Source organism: Mastigoproctus giganteus, chromosome 14 (genome assembly GCF_048544385.1).
Source record: "Mastigoproctus giganteus isolate SK-2022 chromosome 14, ASM4854438v1, whole genome shotgun sequence".
Lineage (NCBI taxonomy): Eukaryota > Metazoa > Arthropoda > Arachnida > Uropygi > Thelyphonidae > Mastigoproctus > Mastigoproctus giganteus.
This window is the reverse complement of record NC_143588.1, coordinates 57,796,318-57,816,553: the sequence shown is the minus strand read 5'-3', so window position 1 is coordinate 57,816,553 and position 20,236 is coordinate 57,796,318. Positions and strand designations below refer to the sequence as shown.

Below are 20,236 nucleotides of genomic sequence, written 5' to 3'. Positions count from 1 at the left end.
TATCAATAATTTTAACTTTACTGATTCAATTCAACTCAAAATCTGTTTCTACAGAATGGGATACTATCAAATATCATTCATGAGTCAACAAACTCCAAAACAAACTAAGTTTGCCATCTTCGCCTAGTATATTGCGAATAGTTACAAATTCATTAAATTAATATCGAGATTTAATTGCTAGTAGCATTCTAGTCAAAAACCTACCAATTCTCTCAGCAAAAGCAGAACGCGCAGGCCAAAAATGATGTCTCAAGAACATAGCGAACAAAACGATAAAAAACAGACAAAATTATAGACTGCCTCTAAATGATAAACACTTATTCGGAATCCAAATCTAAGTATTTCAAACACACGCTTGCAGACAACATTACATCATTTGCACAATATCAGTTTAGTCAACATGCTAATTACCAAGTTATAGGACTTGAACAATTGGTGTAATCAGCTAATTGGAACTTACTTACCCAAAGTTAGACTGGCTAAGAGCGCTACTATTAATAGCAACATTATACACATCCTAGATGGTGCATGAATAATACCATTAACTCTTGACCATCGAGTCATTTCTCCTTTAAGGGCGCATGAGTAGAATAGGGATTCCCGACATCTTCCGGCACGTCGGATTCCCGTCTTTCTGCGTGAACGGAAAATGTCACACTTCAGGAAACCATGACAACAAAGGACTAGAATTTTACCTTTCAAAAAGCCACGGTTTCCATTGTGCAAGAGTCGGCTTCCTTTTTCCAACGCAACGCGCTGTTTCTCGTGACGCGTCGGCGTCCGGTCGACTGAGTGGGGTGGTCAGAGCACATGGCCGTGGCAGCAATCGATCGCTCTCCGTTGCGTAATCTGGCAGCGGATTGGTTGGTTGCCGCCAGCCTCACCTGCTGTTTAAATAATGCGAGCTATTGGACAAGATGTTAGCTTTGCCTGGAATATAAACACCGCGGTGCTGGCGCGCGCGTTTAGGAAACACTGTTACACGCGAACACTGTAAAAACTTTCTCCGTCTTGGACGAGATGAAGAGGGAAGAAACTGGTGACGGTGGCAACCATCACCCACTTGGCGATGTGAGTCTTGGTGGAATTGCCCGAGGGAGGGCAGAGTTCGGAGGGTGGGTTGGATATATGATGGAAAGTTGTTTACTGCTTTTAACTTCAGAGGCCAGTGACACTTATTAATTTAACATATGGCTTCTGCTTATATATATATATATATTTTTTTTTATCTTGCCAGCATGTTATAAATGATATATAGTTTGTTCTTCTTTTTTTTTTTTTTTTTTTTTTTGTGGTCTGCCAATAGTGAAATATTAATACTTCACGATCTTTGCTGTTTCAGAATGTTTGCCATTACACAGCTTTATGAATGAACACGAGCTCAGATTGCTTTTGCTAGTCTCGTGCTGTGGATTAATTTCGATATTTTGCGCGTAGATGTACTGTAGTTCAATAATAAAATACAATTCTGCAATATTTTTTCTGTTTTTGAATTTGTGTTTTAAATTTGTAAATTTTATCACCATCACGTTGGGTTTCAATAAATATAGCAAGTTAATTAAAAGGAATAACCATTATTAAAGAAAATTAAGATACAGTATATAATTTTCAGGGTAAGTTTTTATCGACTGGAATAGATCCATCACAGTAGAACTAAGATAATTTGTATTCTTCAAGAATGCAAAATAAATAAATAATAAATACGTATAAAATGAACACCGCTAATTATAGAATTGGTTTTATTCCACATACTTTATGGCATTGAGTCTGTCAGATTTTGGATCACTTCATATAACGATACAGATCTGTAAATTGTGAGTTTAAATCAGTGGTAAACTTTGGCATGAGGGCCAATTCAGGAGGAAAATATATTTGTTGTCGCATTATAAATAATATTATTTTTTAAAAGTTATTTTTATGATAGGCGAAACTTTTTTTTATTTATATTTTAGTATTAAAAGTATATTTAGTATTAATAGTATTAGTATTAATACAGTAGTTATATTATCGTTAATGCAAGGTAAAATTATTTAATAATATTTTATACGAATTTAATAATTATTCGTCGACTTTAATATATTTTTTGTTTTCTGAATTTATGAGTGCGGACCACATTGGAATGCTAGACAGACTTAATGTGGCCCGCGATCACGTTTTGCACATCACTGGCTAAATCATCCATGTTTGACGTCTGAGAACGACAGTTGCGTACATCACGGTCAGTGCCTTCCTAGCGTGCTCTGTAAAATTCGCGTAAGAAGTTTGAGTGGCCACTGAGAAGAGTTTAAGCCGATTTTCTTGTTTTCACTTGTATGTTGTTTTTAACTTCTGGCATGACGTGCTATTTTACAACCGGTGCTTGTTAAATTCGAGATAGGTTTGTTGAAATAATGGCTGGGACGGTTGGTTTTAGGATCTTGAATTTTCTCAGTGAAAGTGGGGACTTGTGTTTAGCAGCTTTAACATTCGTATTTTGAAAATTCTTCTTAATTACGAGGCTGAGAAGTCAAATAAAAACGAGATTTCGCTTACATAAATTAAAGTTAGGCTTCGCCATCGATATAAATTAGGAACGAGTTCTAAACGTCAACTGAACAATAACGTGCGCCGAATGTCATATATGTGTAGCGAGTGATACGAAGCAGCGGAAAGAATATGGCATTCACAGTGATGGGTCCGTCCAATCTAGTGCAACGGTGCTGTCCCCAACTCAAGTATCATCTGTATAGTTCAGACTCTTAGCCTTGCGTCCATCTTCCCCGCACCGGGTGGAAAAGAGTTCGAGTCCCGTCGATGACGTGAGGAATTTTTATGGGCCTTTTTCACAACGTGTCTGAGTTAGTCGATCTCAGGCGAAGGTAGCATGGTATTTTTTTCCGAAAACTCGGGGTTTTTTTTTTCCAGAAAACAGAAAAACGACCACAGAACACCCAATTTATAGACATTTACACGGAGCAATATATGATGGTATATATTGCTAATTCTCCTAAAACCTTACTACAACAAGAACATTTTGCACTGATCTAACGGCATTTTTAAATAGTGCCAGTTTCGGTATACTCTTGACTTCACTAATATCGGCCAAATATTCGATTAGTGGTTGTTAAATATTTATGAACTGTTTCAAATCCTGGCCGTGTTATACGGTATGGAGCCAATATTGCGTGGCTATTTTCTCCAAGAAAAAAAAAAAAAAAAAAAAAAAGAGAAGAAAAAGAAACAAACAAAAAAACCCAGCTTGTTTTTCATCCAGTAAAACAGGAAAAAACCAACGAACGAATAGTTTACAAATACAACGTATTTAGACTCACGTGCTTAATTTTTCTGCGCAAAATCAAAGACAAACCACTTGACCACACATCAGTTTAAGCTTTTCTATACTAACACGTTCGTATAAATCACGTGTCGCTTTGACTTCGAAAAGTGGCATACTAGTTGGCGCGTCTGGCGCAGACTACCATGAGTATATCTGAAAGTGCAATTCTGTTGTGATTTTCACGTGCAACTGTGTCTTCGTATCGAGATTAGCCCAAAGGTCAAGCCAACGGCTATCCTGAGATCGGAAACAGCCCGTTGATACGAGAAGTTAACGGAAGCGGGCAAGACTTCTGTACGGTAACAGCAAGGATATAAATGGAATCAAATACCATCCCAGTACAACGGTGGTAACCAAAGTGGCATGACTGAACTTGGTTGGCAGTGGGCTAAAGAAAACAACAGTTGAGAGTGGAGGATTGGAAAAACTTTGATCTGACGAATCCTACTTCCTACTATTTCATGTTGATCGGAGGAGTGGAACATGCCGAAATCAGTATGAGTCCATGGGCCCATCCTTACAGGTGTCAAAATGCAAACTAGTGGAGGCAGTATACTGGTGTGAGGAATATTCTCTTGGTGCATATTGAGCGTCTTGACACCAGCGAATTTTGTCTGACTAGGCGCATCCCATCATGGCTGCAGTGTATCCATCTGCAAATGGGTTTTTCCAACAAGATAATGCGACATGTCCCAAGGCCAGAATTGCAGAGAACTGATTCCAGGAATATGTGAGTGAATACAACCTGTGGGATGAGATGGAACGAGCTCTTCGAGGTAGAGATCGCAGCCATCTAATTTGTAACAATTGTGTGAAGCAATTGAGTCAAAATCGACCAGCATTCCTGTGGCACGTTTTTGGCACTTCGTTGAGTCCATGCAGTGACTAATCTAGGCTGTTCTGAGGGCTAAAAAGGACATACTCACTCTTAGGTAGGTGTATTTAATAAAGTGGCCACTTAGTGTATATCAGCAGGAGCGGCGAACTAGAGAACGCCAAAAAAAAAAACAAGATTTTTTTTTTTTTTTTTTTTTATATATATTTCAGTTTTCCTATTAATCACATAGTGATGAAACGCCATCACACAGAATCTGGGATAAAATTTATGTAGACATCCGCGGTTTAATTTGTTTATTTCCATTTATTAAGAAAATCTAGTTCCACACTTTTATTAGCACACCACACGAGATAGTGATCATTGTCAAAAATGGTGGACGGCACTTTGTTGTTGGTTGCGCCTACACCTTGCTCTTAATACTACTATGTCGGAGGCGTCTTTATTTCATCTACCACCTGCTCGTGCATTCCATTCCCACCTGACATTCCAATCTTCTTTGCACGCGTACAAATTCGCCGTAATTATTTCTGCTGTCGAGTTCATTTTGAATGGGTTTACTTCCATTAAGCAGATTTCTTCTTAACGTAGAACCTTGGGTTTCGTTTTTGTGTGTGTAGCAATATGAATAGTCTTTTCCTCATATCGTTCTCATCAATAAAACTATTGAGACATCTTGACTAATACGGAACGTAATCAGCTAAGAAATATAATCTCTTCTTACTTTCTGTCCAGGATAGCCCATCAATTTCCTTTGGAGCCAGATAAGTAGATAGACGGGAACGCGAATGAATGTACTAGAGGAGATGGAAATTATACAGGGAGAGGCGGACAAAGAATGAAAAATTGAATGAAAGAATTTCAAATATTGAAAAAAAAAAAAAAATGAAAAGAATGGAATATTTTTAGACGGAGGAAGAAAGGAGCAAGAAATAACAGAATTGGAGATTTCTGGATTCGACTTTTCGTAAGGTCACCTTTAGTTTTCCTGAAAACATGAAAGTTGCAAGCATAAAGAAATGCTGATTATACATACATAGGATGATCAAGTATTTTTTATTGTAATCGCAGGATATATTTGTGTTTAGAAAATCCATTCTGATGATAAAGATTATAATAATTCTTGAAACGTAAATGATATCAATTTAATTTTGAATAGTGTTGAGACTAGTGTTTTTTTTTTTTTTTAACTAAGTGGCTTATAGTTAATCAAAACATGGTTTTGATTAACTTCCCCTCAGGGTTGCCTGAGCTTCCTAGTGCAATATGGCCTAAGTAGCTATTGCACTGAAAACCCCATCATCAACAACAACTAAGCTTTTGTTGGCAAAGGAAGGCAAAGTAAAAAAAAAAAAAAAAAAGTAAAAGTAGAATGCGGTAGTACAGTGTGTACGGAGGAAGGAGGTGAAAGTAAGGATGAGGAGATGTAGATGAAGTCATCCCTAAGTTGACAGTAGAGCGTTTGCTTCACCAGGCGAAAAGGGGGAAGCGGGATAACTCCAAGGAGGGCAAAAAAGCCACACGAATAGTGCTGAGGGATTTAGCCGTGGGCTCCTAGTCGTACCCCACGTTGCCTGTCCACCCCACGAGGAAGCAGCCGCGTATGGCAGGAAGTAGGCATAGCCTGAGCTTACCAGGGAGGGCTCTCCAAAAAAAGAGGTGGACTTCTTTTTTTTATTGGAAGGGGAGTGCAGAGTGACAGTTCAAGTGTTTGGGAAAGAAAGGGATGGATGATAGGAAGATTATCCACCTAGAAATTAGAAGTTAAAGTGATAGAGGAGGTACGGGGGTACCCTTGTGGAGAGAGCCCACCCGCCCCAAGGGGTACTGTCTAGAGCAGTAGGTTTGTGGTGGTAGAGACCACTAAGGAGGAAGCTGGGATGGGAGGTAAGGGCACCTCCGTAGCCAGGTGGGAAGGAGCAGCAGTGCGTAGCACACGCTTCTTGATTAGACCGGGGTTCGAGCCCGTCACCACCAAATACGGAGGATGCGGAAAGGTCAGGGAATGACCACCGCATATCCCGGAGCAATATGGCCTTAGTTGCTAATGCTCCTAAAATCCAAATAACAAACAAACAAACAACAACATGGGAGGTAACGGATGTAAATCTGGGATCGTACGGCAGAAAAGTCATAGAGCGAGAGGCCCTGGTGGTGGTGGTGTAAAGTGTAAAGTGTATTTAGGGTCAAACGGCACCAGGGGTTTCCCCCCATCTTCGCGTTGTTTACATTGTGCGGTGATACAGTTCGCTATAAAGGCCAGATATTTAAAAGTGTATGGATTGTTGTTTGTTATTTGGTTTTTAGGAGCATTAGCAACTAAGGCCATATTTCTCCGGGGATATTCAGGGGTCATTCCCTGACCTTTCCGCATCCTCCGTATTTGGTGGTCACGGGCTCGAACCCCGGTCTAATCAAGAAGCGTGTGCTACCACTGCTGTTCCTGGCTACGGAGGCGCCAAAGTGTATGGATCTTGACATATGTGGTGTCGTGCATCGTTGTTCTTCTGACCATTTAGCCGCCAGACCCCTGCTGAGGCCTGACGTTGTCCCACTTTCGCCCCGTGGAGGCAGACCAGGTACACCAGTATTTTAAATAAGTACTCTGGCAGGTCCTGCCACTTAATTTCCTGAGATTTCTGTGTCTATGACCTATAAAAAAAAAAAATGGATAATTCAAAGTTCGATTGCAAGGGAACAGTGCTTGAAAGGCGAGAGGCCGAAAAGTGGGCGAAAAGTTTTTGATAAGGTTAAATTTTGGTATGTGGGATGTACTCTAAGTTGTAGATAGAGAGGGGGAAAGCGTGAAGACTGGGGCAGAAGAAAGGAAGAAACTGGGGCCAATAGGGAAGACGACCCCAGGTGGATGTCAGTGGGGCATGCCCCATGTCTCACCAGAGGGAAGAGAGGGGCAGCGAGGGGGTGAAGGAAATACCGAAGAAGAGAGCCGACTCAGATCGTCAATAAGGCTATTTAGCAGCATGTCTACTGTTTGTCATGTCATAGGTGGTGATATCCCGGCAGATTCAGTCACTAAAACGTGGTGTCTTTCACTGTTGTACCACAAGTGGGATGATGCGCCTTCATGTTCGGTGCTGGTGATCACTTTTGGTCTCATGATGTCAGGTCAACTTTTAGGCAACGTCTAGGGAGCTGCTCATTCCTGGGTGGTTGTCATTTCCAGGTGTCCATGTAGTATCTTTGCCAGCTATCTGCCCCGTGAAATTCAAGTTCAGGAGAGTTTTCTCTTTGGGTTTGTCTCCTCAGTGTTCTAGTTTTCCTGGGGTGTGGTCAGTTCTGGTCGTTGAGTCTTAAATTCGTGTGAGCAATATGCTCCCTAGGTCCGATGAGGAAACGGTGGTTACGTTATTTGCTGTTACCGTGGTTGCGGCACAGGTAAGGTCCTTCTTCCGCTGAAGAGGTCTTGCGCAAAATTGGCTAAGGCCCTGTAGCTGTGTTCCTCTTCCAATACATGGTCCTCCTGATTTAGTAGTGTGTACTGGGTTTTTGTAATTAAACAGCAGCGTAGGTCGTCATATAGATCAGTGGTGCATCAGGTGCTCCCACGTTTCTGTTTGTCCACAGTGGCAAAGGGGTGTATCGCTTAGTCCAAAGTCTGCTAGTTTCTGTCTGATGGCACCATGGCCAGTGAGCAAATAAGTGGTCAGTAGTCCTGGTGAGAGCCAGTGCGGATAAATTGGATATACAGAGTATACTTTTGGCACGAATTTTCGGGTGATTGCGCCTTTTGGTGAATTTTCCCAGCCCGTTTGCCAAGTTTGTTGAAAGTGCAGGGTAATTCTACTTTTTTCTGTTTTGGTGTCATTTGTGAGGAGGTCAATCGTAAAGTTCTGGCAAGTAGCAGTTTGTCCTTTGGAGAGATGGTAAAGGAGTCCGCATCGAACGACTTCCATGTCCAGAGGGAGGGCGCCCATGAGGACCTGGAGTGCGTGGGTGCTAACTGTGTTGCAGACTCTGGATATAGTGAGCAGAATATATCGTTGCGTAGTTTCTAACTTTCTGCTGTTTGTTGCGGTTATTGCTTTTGGATACCCTCGCAGGGTGGGAAGAACGCACTGTAGAAGGCGTTTCTCTGTTTTGTTATCCCACACCGGCCAGACCAACTAACAAGTTGACCAGGCGGTGTCAACTAATCCACGCCATGCCATATGGAGGGAATGATGTCAGCAGGGCAGGAGAAGGGCTTCCTAATGGCTAGCCCCACTGCTGTCAAGATCGGGGGTCTGCCAGGACATCGCATACTCAGCATCTCTGCATACACTCGCCCCAACTGCACACCTGTCATGCTTACACTTTTACAAAGAAAACTTTTGTTTTTATTTATTTAGGGGCAAAGCAAAGTGGTAGTATTGCACCAGATCATGAGAGTCCATCTACTACCTAGAACTGCCTGGTGACAGCGCGTTGGCTATTCCTCTGTATGATGTGAATGCCACCCCTATTATAGTTGGTTCCCATTTTGGTGGGAATCAACTGGTGTTACCTCCATTATACCTGGATGTCAGCTCATTTGCGTTTTAAACCCCCTTGTAGTCCTAACTATCACAGATAGAAGAAATGTCTGTGACAAACCATTAAATGGGCCACACGCATTCCAGTTGTAATGTATACTACATTCTTTCCACGTATAAAAATTGTGCACAAGTGACAGTAAAATTCACATTACAGTTCGTTTTAAGCATGTATTGCTTCCGACACACGCTTCAAAATAACTGTATTTCTCCTTGAGTTGGGTAATTTGGCCACCGTGTGAAAAGACATTTAGAAGTTCTTCAATAGGAAGTAATCTGCTCTAGTTTGACGATCATAATGGAATTCAGATTTTCCCGAAATAGACGAAGCCATACGTCGCCTTCTGTTAATAAACCAAATTTCTGAATTTTATATATTTTTAAATTGATTTGAAACATTTATACATGTGGACATGTGTTGTGTCTTACGCAAGGCGGCCCCTAAACGTTAGTTTATCTCCGCCATGGTTCTCTGTGATGATATACAAGGTTCTATACAATGGCCAGAAATGAGTGCAGTGTTATGTTAAGTGTTATGTATGTGGGTGTTGTTGTGTTGTTTAGCTGTTTCTTGTTTAGCTGATTTTTGAATATATACATGTAGGTATATATTCAAAAGCGTATTTAATTATTTTTGTTTCTTTTGTTTGTCTGTAACGAAATATCCTACGCTTTTATGTCCACCGCCGAAAGGAAATGTGTTTTTTATACACTATATGCACTAGTTAAAACAATACATCCAGACACTTAACCATGTCGTGCTAAAATCACTGAGCTGAAACAGTCCAGAATAAAAACACAATGCCACTGTTGGCACGAACCCATTGTTGACTCCTGATGCTGTTTTTGGGTGTAGCTACTTTCTCCATAATGTCATGTTGCCGTAATGTTATTACCCTCTTCTAAACTTCTCCGCCTATCAACTAGCACGCGCCCACCCTAATATGTTCTGACGGGAAACGCGAGATGAAGAAAAGTAATTTTTTATTTCGAAACTATAGGCGAATTTTTCGAACATTACGAAACGCATTTTCAATTCTCCGAAGTGCAGTCCTGTACACGTTACCGGTTACTCCAAGATAAGTTTTATTTTTGTTCACTGCAGAGACATACTTTATGGACTTTCTAGAGGTTCTTAAAAGGGAAAAAAATGGGATTGTGGTAAAACTTCGGATGTCTAGGAATAATACCAACATTGATTAGTGCATTGTCCTCTTTCTTCAAGTCCTCGGAGCGTTGGATTATATCCGTTATGGCCACTGCTGCTGCTGACCAGATCATTTGGCGTGGATGGTAGGAGTTTTGGCTCTTAGATTTTACAATATAAAAATACAGTTACAAGGCAGCATTGCACTGTCCATTGTTTCACGATCCTTCATACCCGGATGATTCGTATCGGTGCGCATCTAATCACGATGAACAGAGGGGGGTAAATGTCATCTTCAATTCGCACGTGGGCCTTGTTCCTTTATCCGCTTCGTGAACTCAAAATTACACTCTGAAAATTGTACAGGATTTTGTTCCGAATTCGTGGAGCAATTTATCTTCGGATAATGGCCCGGAAACTTGTCATGCATGTGGCACACAATAAGAGATTCCACGTGTGTGTGTGCGCGGGTGCTTTCACTCTCCATTGAGTTGTCTTTCTATATCTGTCATCTTGATTGCTTCGTGGTGTACAAAGAAACTACATGTCGATTTTAAATAGCAAATCGTTCAACCTGAAGAGAAGACTTCACTTCAATACACCGATTAATCCTTGTGAACTCCATTTATTAGATTTAATTATTAATAACGAACTGATATTTCGTTATGTTTTGTGTAATATCAGGGGCATTTCGGTACGTGTAGAAACAGTTCGTGAGATTTCGTGCATAGTTAATAAAATAAATAAATTATAGTGTTTGGTAATCTCGTATTCAATAATTGTTTGTCCGTTGTCGACCACTGTTCGTTTTTGAAACTATTTTTATTTTTTCATGTTATTTCTGGGGATCTTATGAATCATAATCTCAAGTTTGGTGTAAACATCTTTGACGAAATCAAAACATTTACATTTTTAGAATCGAACTGCTAGAATCGAAGTTATGAACTATGTAAAGTTTTATGTTCACGCTCGCTACTTACTCTACCGAATCAACGTTAGTGACTGAGTTAGCATCAATTAAAATTGTGATATTAGGGTCCCCTGGAAACGATTATATTTACCCATATATTTATTTTGTCTGTAAATTGCGTGTGTTCTCTAGTCGATTTGCCTGTATTAGTTAGCAGCAATTAGACATGTAGACATGAAAGTATCTTATGTAGGACAGCACCTGAACGAAAGTTCAACTCCGCCTTTGTACACTGTGATGGTTACAGAGCACTGTAACAGGCCACAAATGTTTGTAATACATGTACTGTATTATGTTCGTGCAGTGTGTGTTGTTGTGTTGTTTAGTTGTGTCTGGCTGTTTTGTCACCAGGCAGGCGATCACCTGGAAAGCCTGCCCAGTGTCCGTCTACACCACAGGGAGGTAGGGCACAACTATGCATATACCATGGCCAACCTCAACAGTCATGCACTAAAGGTCCAAAGATAGTTTGGAGCCATTCAAAAGAACCCCATGCAGCAGACGAGGATAGCATAAAGTAGAAAAAAAGAAAAGAAAAAAAATCAGTTAGTATCAATTATGTGGACATGTGTTGTGTCTTACGCAAGGCGGCCCCTAAACGTTAGTTTATCTCTGCCATGGTTCTCTGTGATGATATACAAGACTCTATACAATGGCCAGAAATGAGTGTAGTGTTATGTTTGCGTAGTGTGTGTGTGTTGTTTAGCTGTTTCCGGCTGTTTTGCTACCAGGAAGCAGCGATCACCAGGAAGGCTGCTTCCCAGTACAGTACCCGTCCACGCCACGAGGAGGCGGGCCCAACTATACACGTACTAAACTAAATGTAATATTTCAAGATCCCATAGGAATAAGCGCAAGTCTTATGAGTGGAGCAGTCTCCTTTAATCACGTACGGTGGTGAATACCACAAGGAATCCCGCATCCACTGCATAAAGTGTAATAGCAATGGATGCCAGCAGTTCCCGTACCCAGGAACCCCAAATCTGGCTACAAGCAGTTTAAAAGCCTGTCTCTAATAAACTGGAGACTAGCGAATCCTGCCCCTTAAGGTTAGCAAAGTTAGTATCAATTAGGAAGTGACGTTATTTGCGTCATTTTCGTTACCAATCCGTTTTACTTCAGTCCGGAAAATATAATTGGTGCCGCCAAAGATGTTTCATATAAAAAAAAAAAAAAAAAAAAAAGCTGAAGAGCGTCTGCAAATGCACCGATAAATGGGGAACACTGGGTTGTAAATAGCGACCTTTCTACCTTCGAGTTAAATATGAAATGTTTTCAGTTAAATATGAAGTGAATTATAAGTTAAATATGTTTCGAGTTAAATATGATATGAATTAAAGTTAAATATGAAGTGAATAGATGTTATGTGCACCGGAACGATTTTTATGAGGCAAACAAACTTAAATAGTAAACAAAACGAAATAAACAAACTTAATTATTTTCTGTCAGTTTAGATTCTGGTATTTAGCCCCTGTTATGCCTTTCCCAAAGGCAAAATTCCGAAAAGTCAAAAATCCGGATATAACTCTCCTTTCAAGAGGAAGGAGGGTTATATCCAGGTTTATTCCTTCTTGGGGCCTTGAGAAAAGCGACATAAGCAGGAAAACAGTTTAAACAAGAGAGCTACAGACGTTAAAAAATGAATGGCACTTCATAGGAGTGATCATGAGATCAGAAAATCGGAATGTTAAAAGGAATTTTTTTTTGTTTCAGGAGTACTATTAGCTGGAGTATAATGGAAGTTTACTGCATACCCACAGAGTGGTTTAAAATTCGCGCAGTCCAAAATGTAACACTTAATTTCTGTCAATTTGTTAACCATAGGCAATTCTCACAAAATCACATCAGGGGCAACATACCTTCGCATGCAGAATAGTGGTGTAGATTATGTTTAAGTAAACTCATTCATACCGGTTTATTCGTCACGAAGCCATCAGGATGGATATATTCCTTGTCTGAATGTGTGTTTATAGTCAAGCAATGCTTTTGTTAAAAATAATATGTGTACATCCGAACCGAATTGAGATAAATGTCCGATTCACAAGTATCAAATAAATCAACAATTTTGCAATTAGTTTATAACAACAACAACAAAAACAACAAAACTGGATGCCCTTTTATTTCTAAGTGAAGAAAAACATTGTTATTGCGCCAAAATCATTGAGAAGACTTGCATCTCAAACGAGGTTGCCTAATTCAACTACACAAAGGGCTCCATCCCTATCGTATTCATGTAATGAGGGAACTTAGAGAACTTGACAAAGACAAAAGATGTCATTATTGTCTCTGGTTTCCGCGCCTTTACTGATTCGAATGAAATTGGCAGCCATTTTTCTTCAGTGATAAAAAAGCTTGATTGCACTTGGGTGCTTACGTCAAATAGTCAAAACAGCAGGATAGGGAATAAGTAAACATCCCTTGTTTTTATGAAACGCCCATATATTCTAAAAAAACTGGGGTATGGTATGCCCTTTCACTTCGTTGAGTGATTAGACCTCTCTTCTTCGAGAATACAATTAATGGAATATACTTGAATTTAATAACATTTATTATAATTTTTATAATTACTTATTATCATTATAGTTAGTATAATTACTTGATTACATAATCTGATAGTAAAATAATTAATAAATTTTAATTACTGGGTTGGGTACGCGTTGGATGGCAGCACTGATCGAGTTGTAGTCCTATATTTTGTAACCTGTATGAATGCAGCTTTGTAAATGCATTCACACAACCTGTGTGAATGCAGCTGACAGCGTTAGTCAAGGCCGATCCATCATAACTATTCTGATACTGACATCCTCTATTATTTCCCGAGCGAACGAAGTAGACCAATGTTGTATACAAACATCCATCACATCAATCCAATTTCAAGAGTATACTGGACTGAAGTATTTCGTGTGCCCTTTTAAATGGAGTGACAACTATAAGCTGTTCAATAACAGTTCATTATGGAAGAATTCATGGGATTTGACCTGGAAACTACAAATGCATTTGTAGCTTCCAGTGTAAACAAAACCACCGATGGGGTAAGATATCCGAAAGCAGGGTAAAGAAGTCGCTACCAAAGAAAGCTAAAATGCTGACAAAGAATTCTTTTCGTAGCTATATGAATACAAAAAATAAGAGTTAATCAGATAGACCTTTTACTTGATCGAAATGGAAAATTTATAGAAAGCCCATCAGAAGTGATAGACGAAGCTGAATAGGTACTTTGCAACGATCTTCACAGTTGAAAGACCATTATTTCAACTGTTAAGGGAGCAAAGGTAAGGCTGCAGGGGTAGGCAGTATACATCCTGTTATACTAAAAAAAAAAAAAGGCTGCTTGTGATTGCACTGTCCCGTTAGGGATGTTAAGGAGTTCATGATTAGGCCCCGGGACTATCTCTCTTGGATGAAGAAGCTCCAATACCTTTCCATTCCATAAAGGAAGTGCGAAAGGACGTAGCCAAGTGGTCAGGAGCGTGAGTTCAGTAGCATGCGCTCTTTGAGTGGACGGGGTTCAAGCCTGTGACTGATAAATACGATTAACATTTGTATCGATGATTTATTGTAAACTCCACTGATCTGGTGGTCGTGCCGGAGTATAAACAAGAAAGATATGATGGACGATTATTGACCGGTGAGTCCAACTCTTTTTTTTTTTTTTTTTTTTTTTATAGCCGACCGGGCTAGCCGGGTGGGTAAAGTGCCTGCCTAGCAACCCAAAGGTCGCGGGTTCGATTTCCGCCTCGGGCTTGGATCAAAGTACTGCAAAAACCTTGGGAGGTGCATTATGGCTACAGAAGCCTATGCGCCAACAACTACCCAAAAAAAAAAAAAACGAGTCCAACTCACCGGGGTCAATAGTCAAGTGGTGGAAAAAGTCACGGAGTCTGTGGTTAAGGATACAATACAGAACCGTCATTTTAGAAATGGTATCTATGTTTATTGATCACAGCATGGATTCGAGAAAAGGAAGTCTCCCCCTGACCAGTATAATTAATTATTATGACGAAGTTATGAAATAGTTGGATGCAAGAAATAACTTTGAAATTATTTACCTTGACTCCAGTAAAGATTTTGATACGTTTCTCACAAAAGGTCCATAAATTGGGAAAAATTGTAATTAATGGCAAGATCGTTCATTGGATCAAAGGCTGGCTAAAAGAAAGAAGACAAAGAATAGTCATAAACAGTCGTTCCTTAGGGTGGATCAGTGCAGCAATTGGAGATTTTCGGGGATCAGTTGGGACCACTTCTATTTCTCATCTTCCTTAATGACATTGTTGAGGGAGTGTAGGGGAAGTTGTCAAAGTTTTCTGGTGATTTAATTGCAAGAAGGGTGGCTAGCGACAAGAATTAAGAATTTTGAACCATTTTGCTTCAAAATGACTGGATCGGTTGGACATTGGGACATATGGTCTTAAAAATGGCAACTGATTAATGTTTCTAAATGTAAGGTTTCGCGCCTAGGAAACCGAAATCCAGGAGCTACTTATAAGCTAGGAGAAGTGGAGTTAAAAGTGGATCAGGACGAAAAAGACTTAGAAGTTTCAGTTTAGTCAGGCGTAAAATTTTCCATGCAAAAACACGCGGCTAGTAAGGCACATAGTTATCTTGTCTATGATATTTACCTTCAAAATTGGGGAGAAAAATGCCATTGCCTTATTTGTATAAGACGATGGTCAGACCTCATTTAGAAGTTGTGTTCATGTCTGGAGACTACATTTGAAAAAAGATATAGAGTTTCTAGAAGGGGTTCAAAGAAAGGCTACTAGATTGGTAAGTGGATGGTAATCGATGTCTGTAATGAAGAACGGCTTGAAATGTGAGAACTGCAAAGCTTGCCAACTGGACATCTTAGAGGAAATCTGATTGAGGGATATAAGGCCCTAAAGAGAATAATTAAAATGAACAAAGGGAGGAGTGATATACTCTGCCTTACCATTAATATCTGGACACCTGCATTTAGACAAAATAAACAGCTTTTATTGTGTCATTTAATATTTTGCTGGATCGTTTTGCTTTTATGACGGCCTTCAATCTTAGCTGCATACGCTCAACCAACTTTTTATAAATGTCATGTGATATGTTCCTCCACCCGGCCATTAACGCAGCCACCAGTTCGGCCTTGTTCTTTGGGCGATCCAATACATCCCCAAGATGCTCGCTAGGGTTCAGATTAGAACTCTGGGCTGGCCAATTCAACTTTTTCACACCCATGTCCTTAAACCATAATTTTACGACCCGAGCAGTATGGCATGGCGCGTTGTCTTGCTGATACAGGTATGGGCCCCGAAGTATTGCCATAATGTTGGAAGCGCATAATTGTCCAGACTGTCCTAGTATTGCACAGCATTCATGGTTTTGTCGATAACGACTAATGGGCCCAAGCCAAACCATGAAAGGAGCCTCATACCATGACACTGCCTCCACCAAACTTCATTGTTGGGAGGATACAATCAGGAAGGAACTGTTCCCCTGGCATTCGCCACACCCAGGAACGGCCATCAGACTGGTAGAATGCGAACCTCAACTCGTCTGTCCATAGGACTGTTTTCCACTGCTCTGCAGTCCAGGATTCGTACTCCTTACACCATGTTAATCGGCGTCTACTATTTGTTGTGATCAATTCTGTTGAACTGTTGGGATAATTCTGTTGAACGTGCCATCTTGCATGCCCACTTTTGCAATTGTCTGTTCGAAGCCCGGTGTGCATATTTATAACAGATTCTGTGACGTGTTGCATGCATAGGACCTGCTTCCCCGTCCATGGAGGGGTATCCGGATATTAATGGTAGGGCAGTGTATTTTCGCTGGTTAAAGGAAGAAGAACCAGTTGGCAAAAATATAAAATTTGGGGAGTAACAGAAGTTGTGTTGTTAGATCATTCGAATAAATTGTCTGCGAAAGTGGCCAGGGCGGCGAGTTTGGCAATTTTTTTTCCTTGCATCATTTAGAAATTATAATATTTATACTAATGCTATTCCGCCTCATTTGTTTTGGCTCATTCACTTAGAGCGGGTGACGATCATAATATTCGTCTCAAATCTGGTTTCTTCCATTAACATCCTGACAACCACAGCCTTTCGCTTGTTAGGTTGATGATCAGACCCATCCAAATATCGTAAACGACAGGGAGAAAATAATGGAAAAGAGAAGATACCGTATACGGTATCTTCGCATCATCATTATAGCTAGTTAATCAAATGTATTTTAGACAGCGTGTATATGTACATATCAAATGAGGTTAAGCTCACATCAGTCAGCCGTCACGCGATTGGTTGCATGGAAATGTGATAGGGACCATTTCATGTGAGAAATCAGTGACTAGCATAACGAGGGACACAAGGTGGAGATGTAATCCTCAGGGAGCTGGAAGAGACGGAATCCGAGAAATTTAACATCCGTGAAGCCGAAAGCCTTGGAAACTACATTAAGCCTTTCATGCTCTTTTAAATAATCCGCTAAGAACGACTCAAGCAAGTGGACGTAAACTGTTTCTCTGAGTTGAAATGGAACTAAATATACCGTGCATAAAGAACTGAAATGTACTATAAATGTGCAGATTACAGATTCTTGTACATGTAAGATTATGTAAGAGGTTTATGCCGAGTATTCGAATTCATGCGCATTAATGTTAAATGGTGGTGGTAGGTGTCGGAAAACGGCTCCAGAATTAATCATGAAATTGAAACGTTCTGTTCGTACTCCAGCGCAACCACTAAGTCCATGAAGTTTTCAGTTGATCATTTCAATGTTGAATACAATCGTTAATCCTAGTTAGCAGTTACACGAGCTTGAACTGCAGTCTACTCAAATGCTTGTGCTGATGCGCTCTCGCGCTTGACCGCTCACCATCGGGTAAGGGCAGCTATTTAACTGTTCATAATTATTCATTATACTGAGACTTACTTATTTTAACAGAAGAGAAATGTTAGAAAGCAGTTTGAGTTATTTGTTAATGATGGTCGAATTAGAGGATTTGTTTATAATTTTGTGTAAGGCATATTAATATTCGCTCTAATATGTACAGTGCTACTATATTTCCATGTTCAGCGGAAAGTTGACGAGTTGTCACGTGATTAATTAGTTTATGCAATGGGCATTTGCAGCCAAACCCTTAATAACTTTACCTGATTACATGTATATGCAGATGTCTCCCTTCATGATAATATTTGTGTGTACACTGGTGTCCTAAAGTTAAACAACAAAGAATACAGTTCAACCTGAAAAACGGTTACTAAGTTTAATAGGGCTAAAAATATGTTGTGAATCGATTAACACTACATTTCTGTCTAGAGTCCTCACAGTTGTTGTACAAACTGTTCAGTATAACTACACGGCCACTGAAATACACTATATACATTATATATACTTGTTCACATAAGCAAACACAAATGAATACACATAATTGTTCACATAGACATACACAACTGAGCGAACCACAGCGCGGTATGTTTCCTATAGTTCGGATCTTCTATAAGTCTTTCAAGGTCAATTCGAATACGTGCTAAGCTCTTAATCGACTCCAACCCCCTGGCTGGTTTAAATCTATCAGCCATTTTCAGTCTGTTGGCTTTCATCCTAAGGGATTCCGTGCCTCTTAAGGTAGAATACGGGATATGCCACTCAAAAAGCTGTCAGAAGCATGGTGATTATATCATGCTAGTCATCACCTTTATTGTAGTTATAAATCGTTTCCAGGCAATGTTGTCTGGTAAACGTTGTAGTTTAAGCCGTTCAGCAAGCTGCATGGTCTTAACTCATTGGGGAGTAGTGTTTATTGGTTGCCCACTTCAACAGCCACAATTCAGTAGCATATATTCTACTAATATGGGTATAGGTGGCTGACGCCAACAATTCGGCATCATACAATATGGCCGAATACACAGTGGTTCTTAAATATCACACGGTTGTTGTAGTTCGCTTCACGTGCAGGAGGTGCTGTTTGGTTGCCCAACGTAATTCATTTTCTTCACAATCAGGTCAATATGCGACGTGAACGTAAGTTTAGTATCAAATGTTACTCCAAGATCTATGTGTCTCGACAACTGGGATAGGTATGCCATTTAGTTTTGGTTGTACAATCGTAGGCGATTTTTTCAGAGAGTACACCACCATTACAGTCTTCTGCGAATTTAGGGCCAAGCCAAATTTAACTAAGTACATGAATAACTCCAGAAACTTATAATTAATCTGGTCACACAATGCACTATTGGTAATGGACGGTTGGATGGTCGTTAGGATTTTAATATCGTCTGCGTAAGTGTATACATCATCCCTATCCTTGCAGAATGGGATCATCATGGCGGTAAAGAGGAGTCGGATAACACTCCACCTTGTGGAACTCCTGCATGGAGTTGGCGTTGGTGGATCTGATTATCTGTATGGAAATAAATGGACAGACAAGTAAGTAGGGCCTGTACGAACTTCAGCAAATTTATTTTTATTTGGAAGGCGCATTGTGGCAGATGTAGTAGGGCATGTACATTCAGAGGCTGTTTTTATATCAGCATATGAAAGCATTTTATATCAGCAGAACCTCCTCTAGACAGCAACTGATAACCAGCACCGGAAACTTCCAGACATGAAACTGCAAATGGCGGCCAGCCCTGTCGACGCCGCTCCGTGATTCTCCATTGTGATGATCCTGGACTCTTTAATTTGAACTTTACCTATTCTCTTCTTCCTACCCACAGTCTTTCTCCAGGACTCCCACAACTGCACCTAGCACTCTTCCTGTTCCGTTTCGCCTGGGAGGATGCCTACGCTCTGTCATCCTCGCTATCTTGTGTCTTCCACTTTCCTGTCTCTTCTCTGCTCTTTCCTTGGCCTTCCCCACTCTCGCTCCTGCAAGAGTGTGGACGGCCCGTCAGATGTCTTTTACTCCCTGGTCCGGCTCCTCGTGCCAGTGGACGGATGCTGGGAGGCTCCTTCCTGGTGATCGCGCCTCCCAGTAACGAAGAGGCCAGTCAAACAACACAAACAAAACACTACTCACACATAACCCACACTGACTGGCTTTGCTATGTTAACAGAGTATTTAACGCGGATTTGTGGGAAACCATGGGAACCGCATAACAAAAAACACTATGTCCACTAACTCATTGTCAGTGACTTGGAGTCTGTTCAGCTCATTGTGGTTTATGTCTGCAACGAGGTAGCTTTCCCCTGTCAAGTGTGTCTTTCATGTATCGGTTGATTTCACTAGATTTTTCCCTATTAAATCTTACCCTGGCCCTTTAGTGGTTAATTGTTTTGTGTGTCATTTGACAGTTGCCATTTTCTGTGCAGAGTTTGCTTTAGTTTAAACAAAGCGGTTAGGCTAAAATTCCACCAGGCTTTCGATCTTAATGAGATCCTTCCTAGTTTGAAAGCCGCAAATTCTACAATACAGTTGATCCAACTGATTAAGAGAGTTGTTGCAAGTAAGGCATCACATGTG

General features: G+C 40.4%; 1 protein-coding gene across 4 annotated transcripts in view; it reads right to left on the bottom strand.

Moving 5' to 3' along the window:
• LOC150075148 (uncharacterized) overlaps window positions 1–20,236 on the bottom strand; it is a 210,342-nt gene that overhangs the window by 45,742 nt on the left and 144,364 nt on the right. The window contains exon 1 of one of the 4 annotated variants that reach the window (XM_090389122.1): window positions 465–774. The exons of the other annotated variants lie outside the window; for them this stretch is intronic. Coding sequence (XP_090245248.1) covers window positions 465–564 — 100 coding nt within the window. The 5' untranslated portion in view covers window positions 565–774. Of the gene's footprint in view, window positions 1–464; window positions 775–20,236 lie in introns of those variants that run through there. 4 annotated transcript variants of the gene reach the window in all.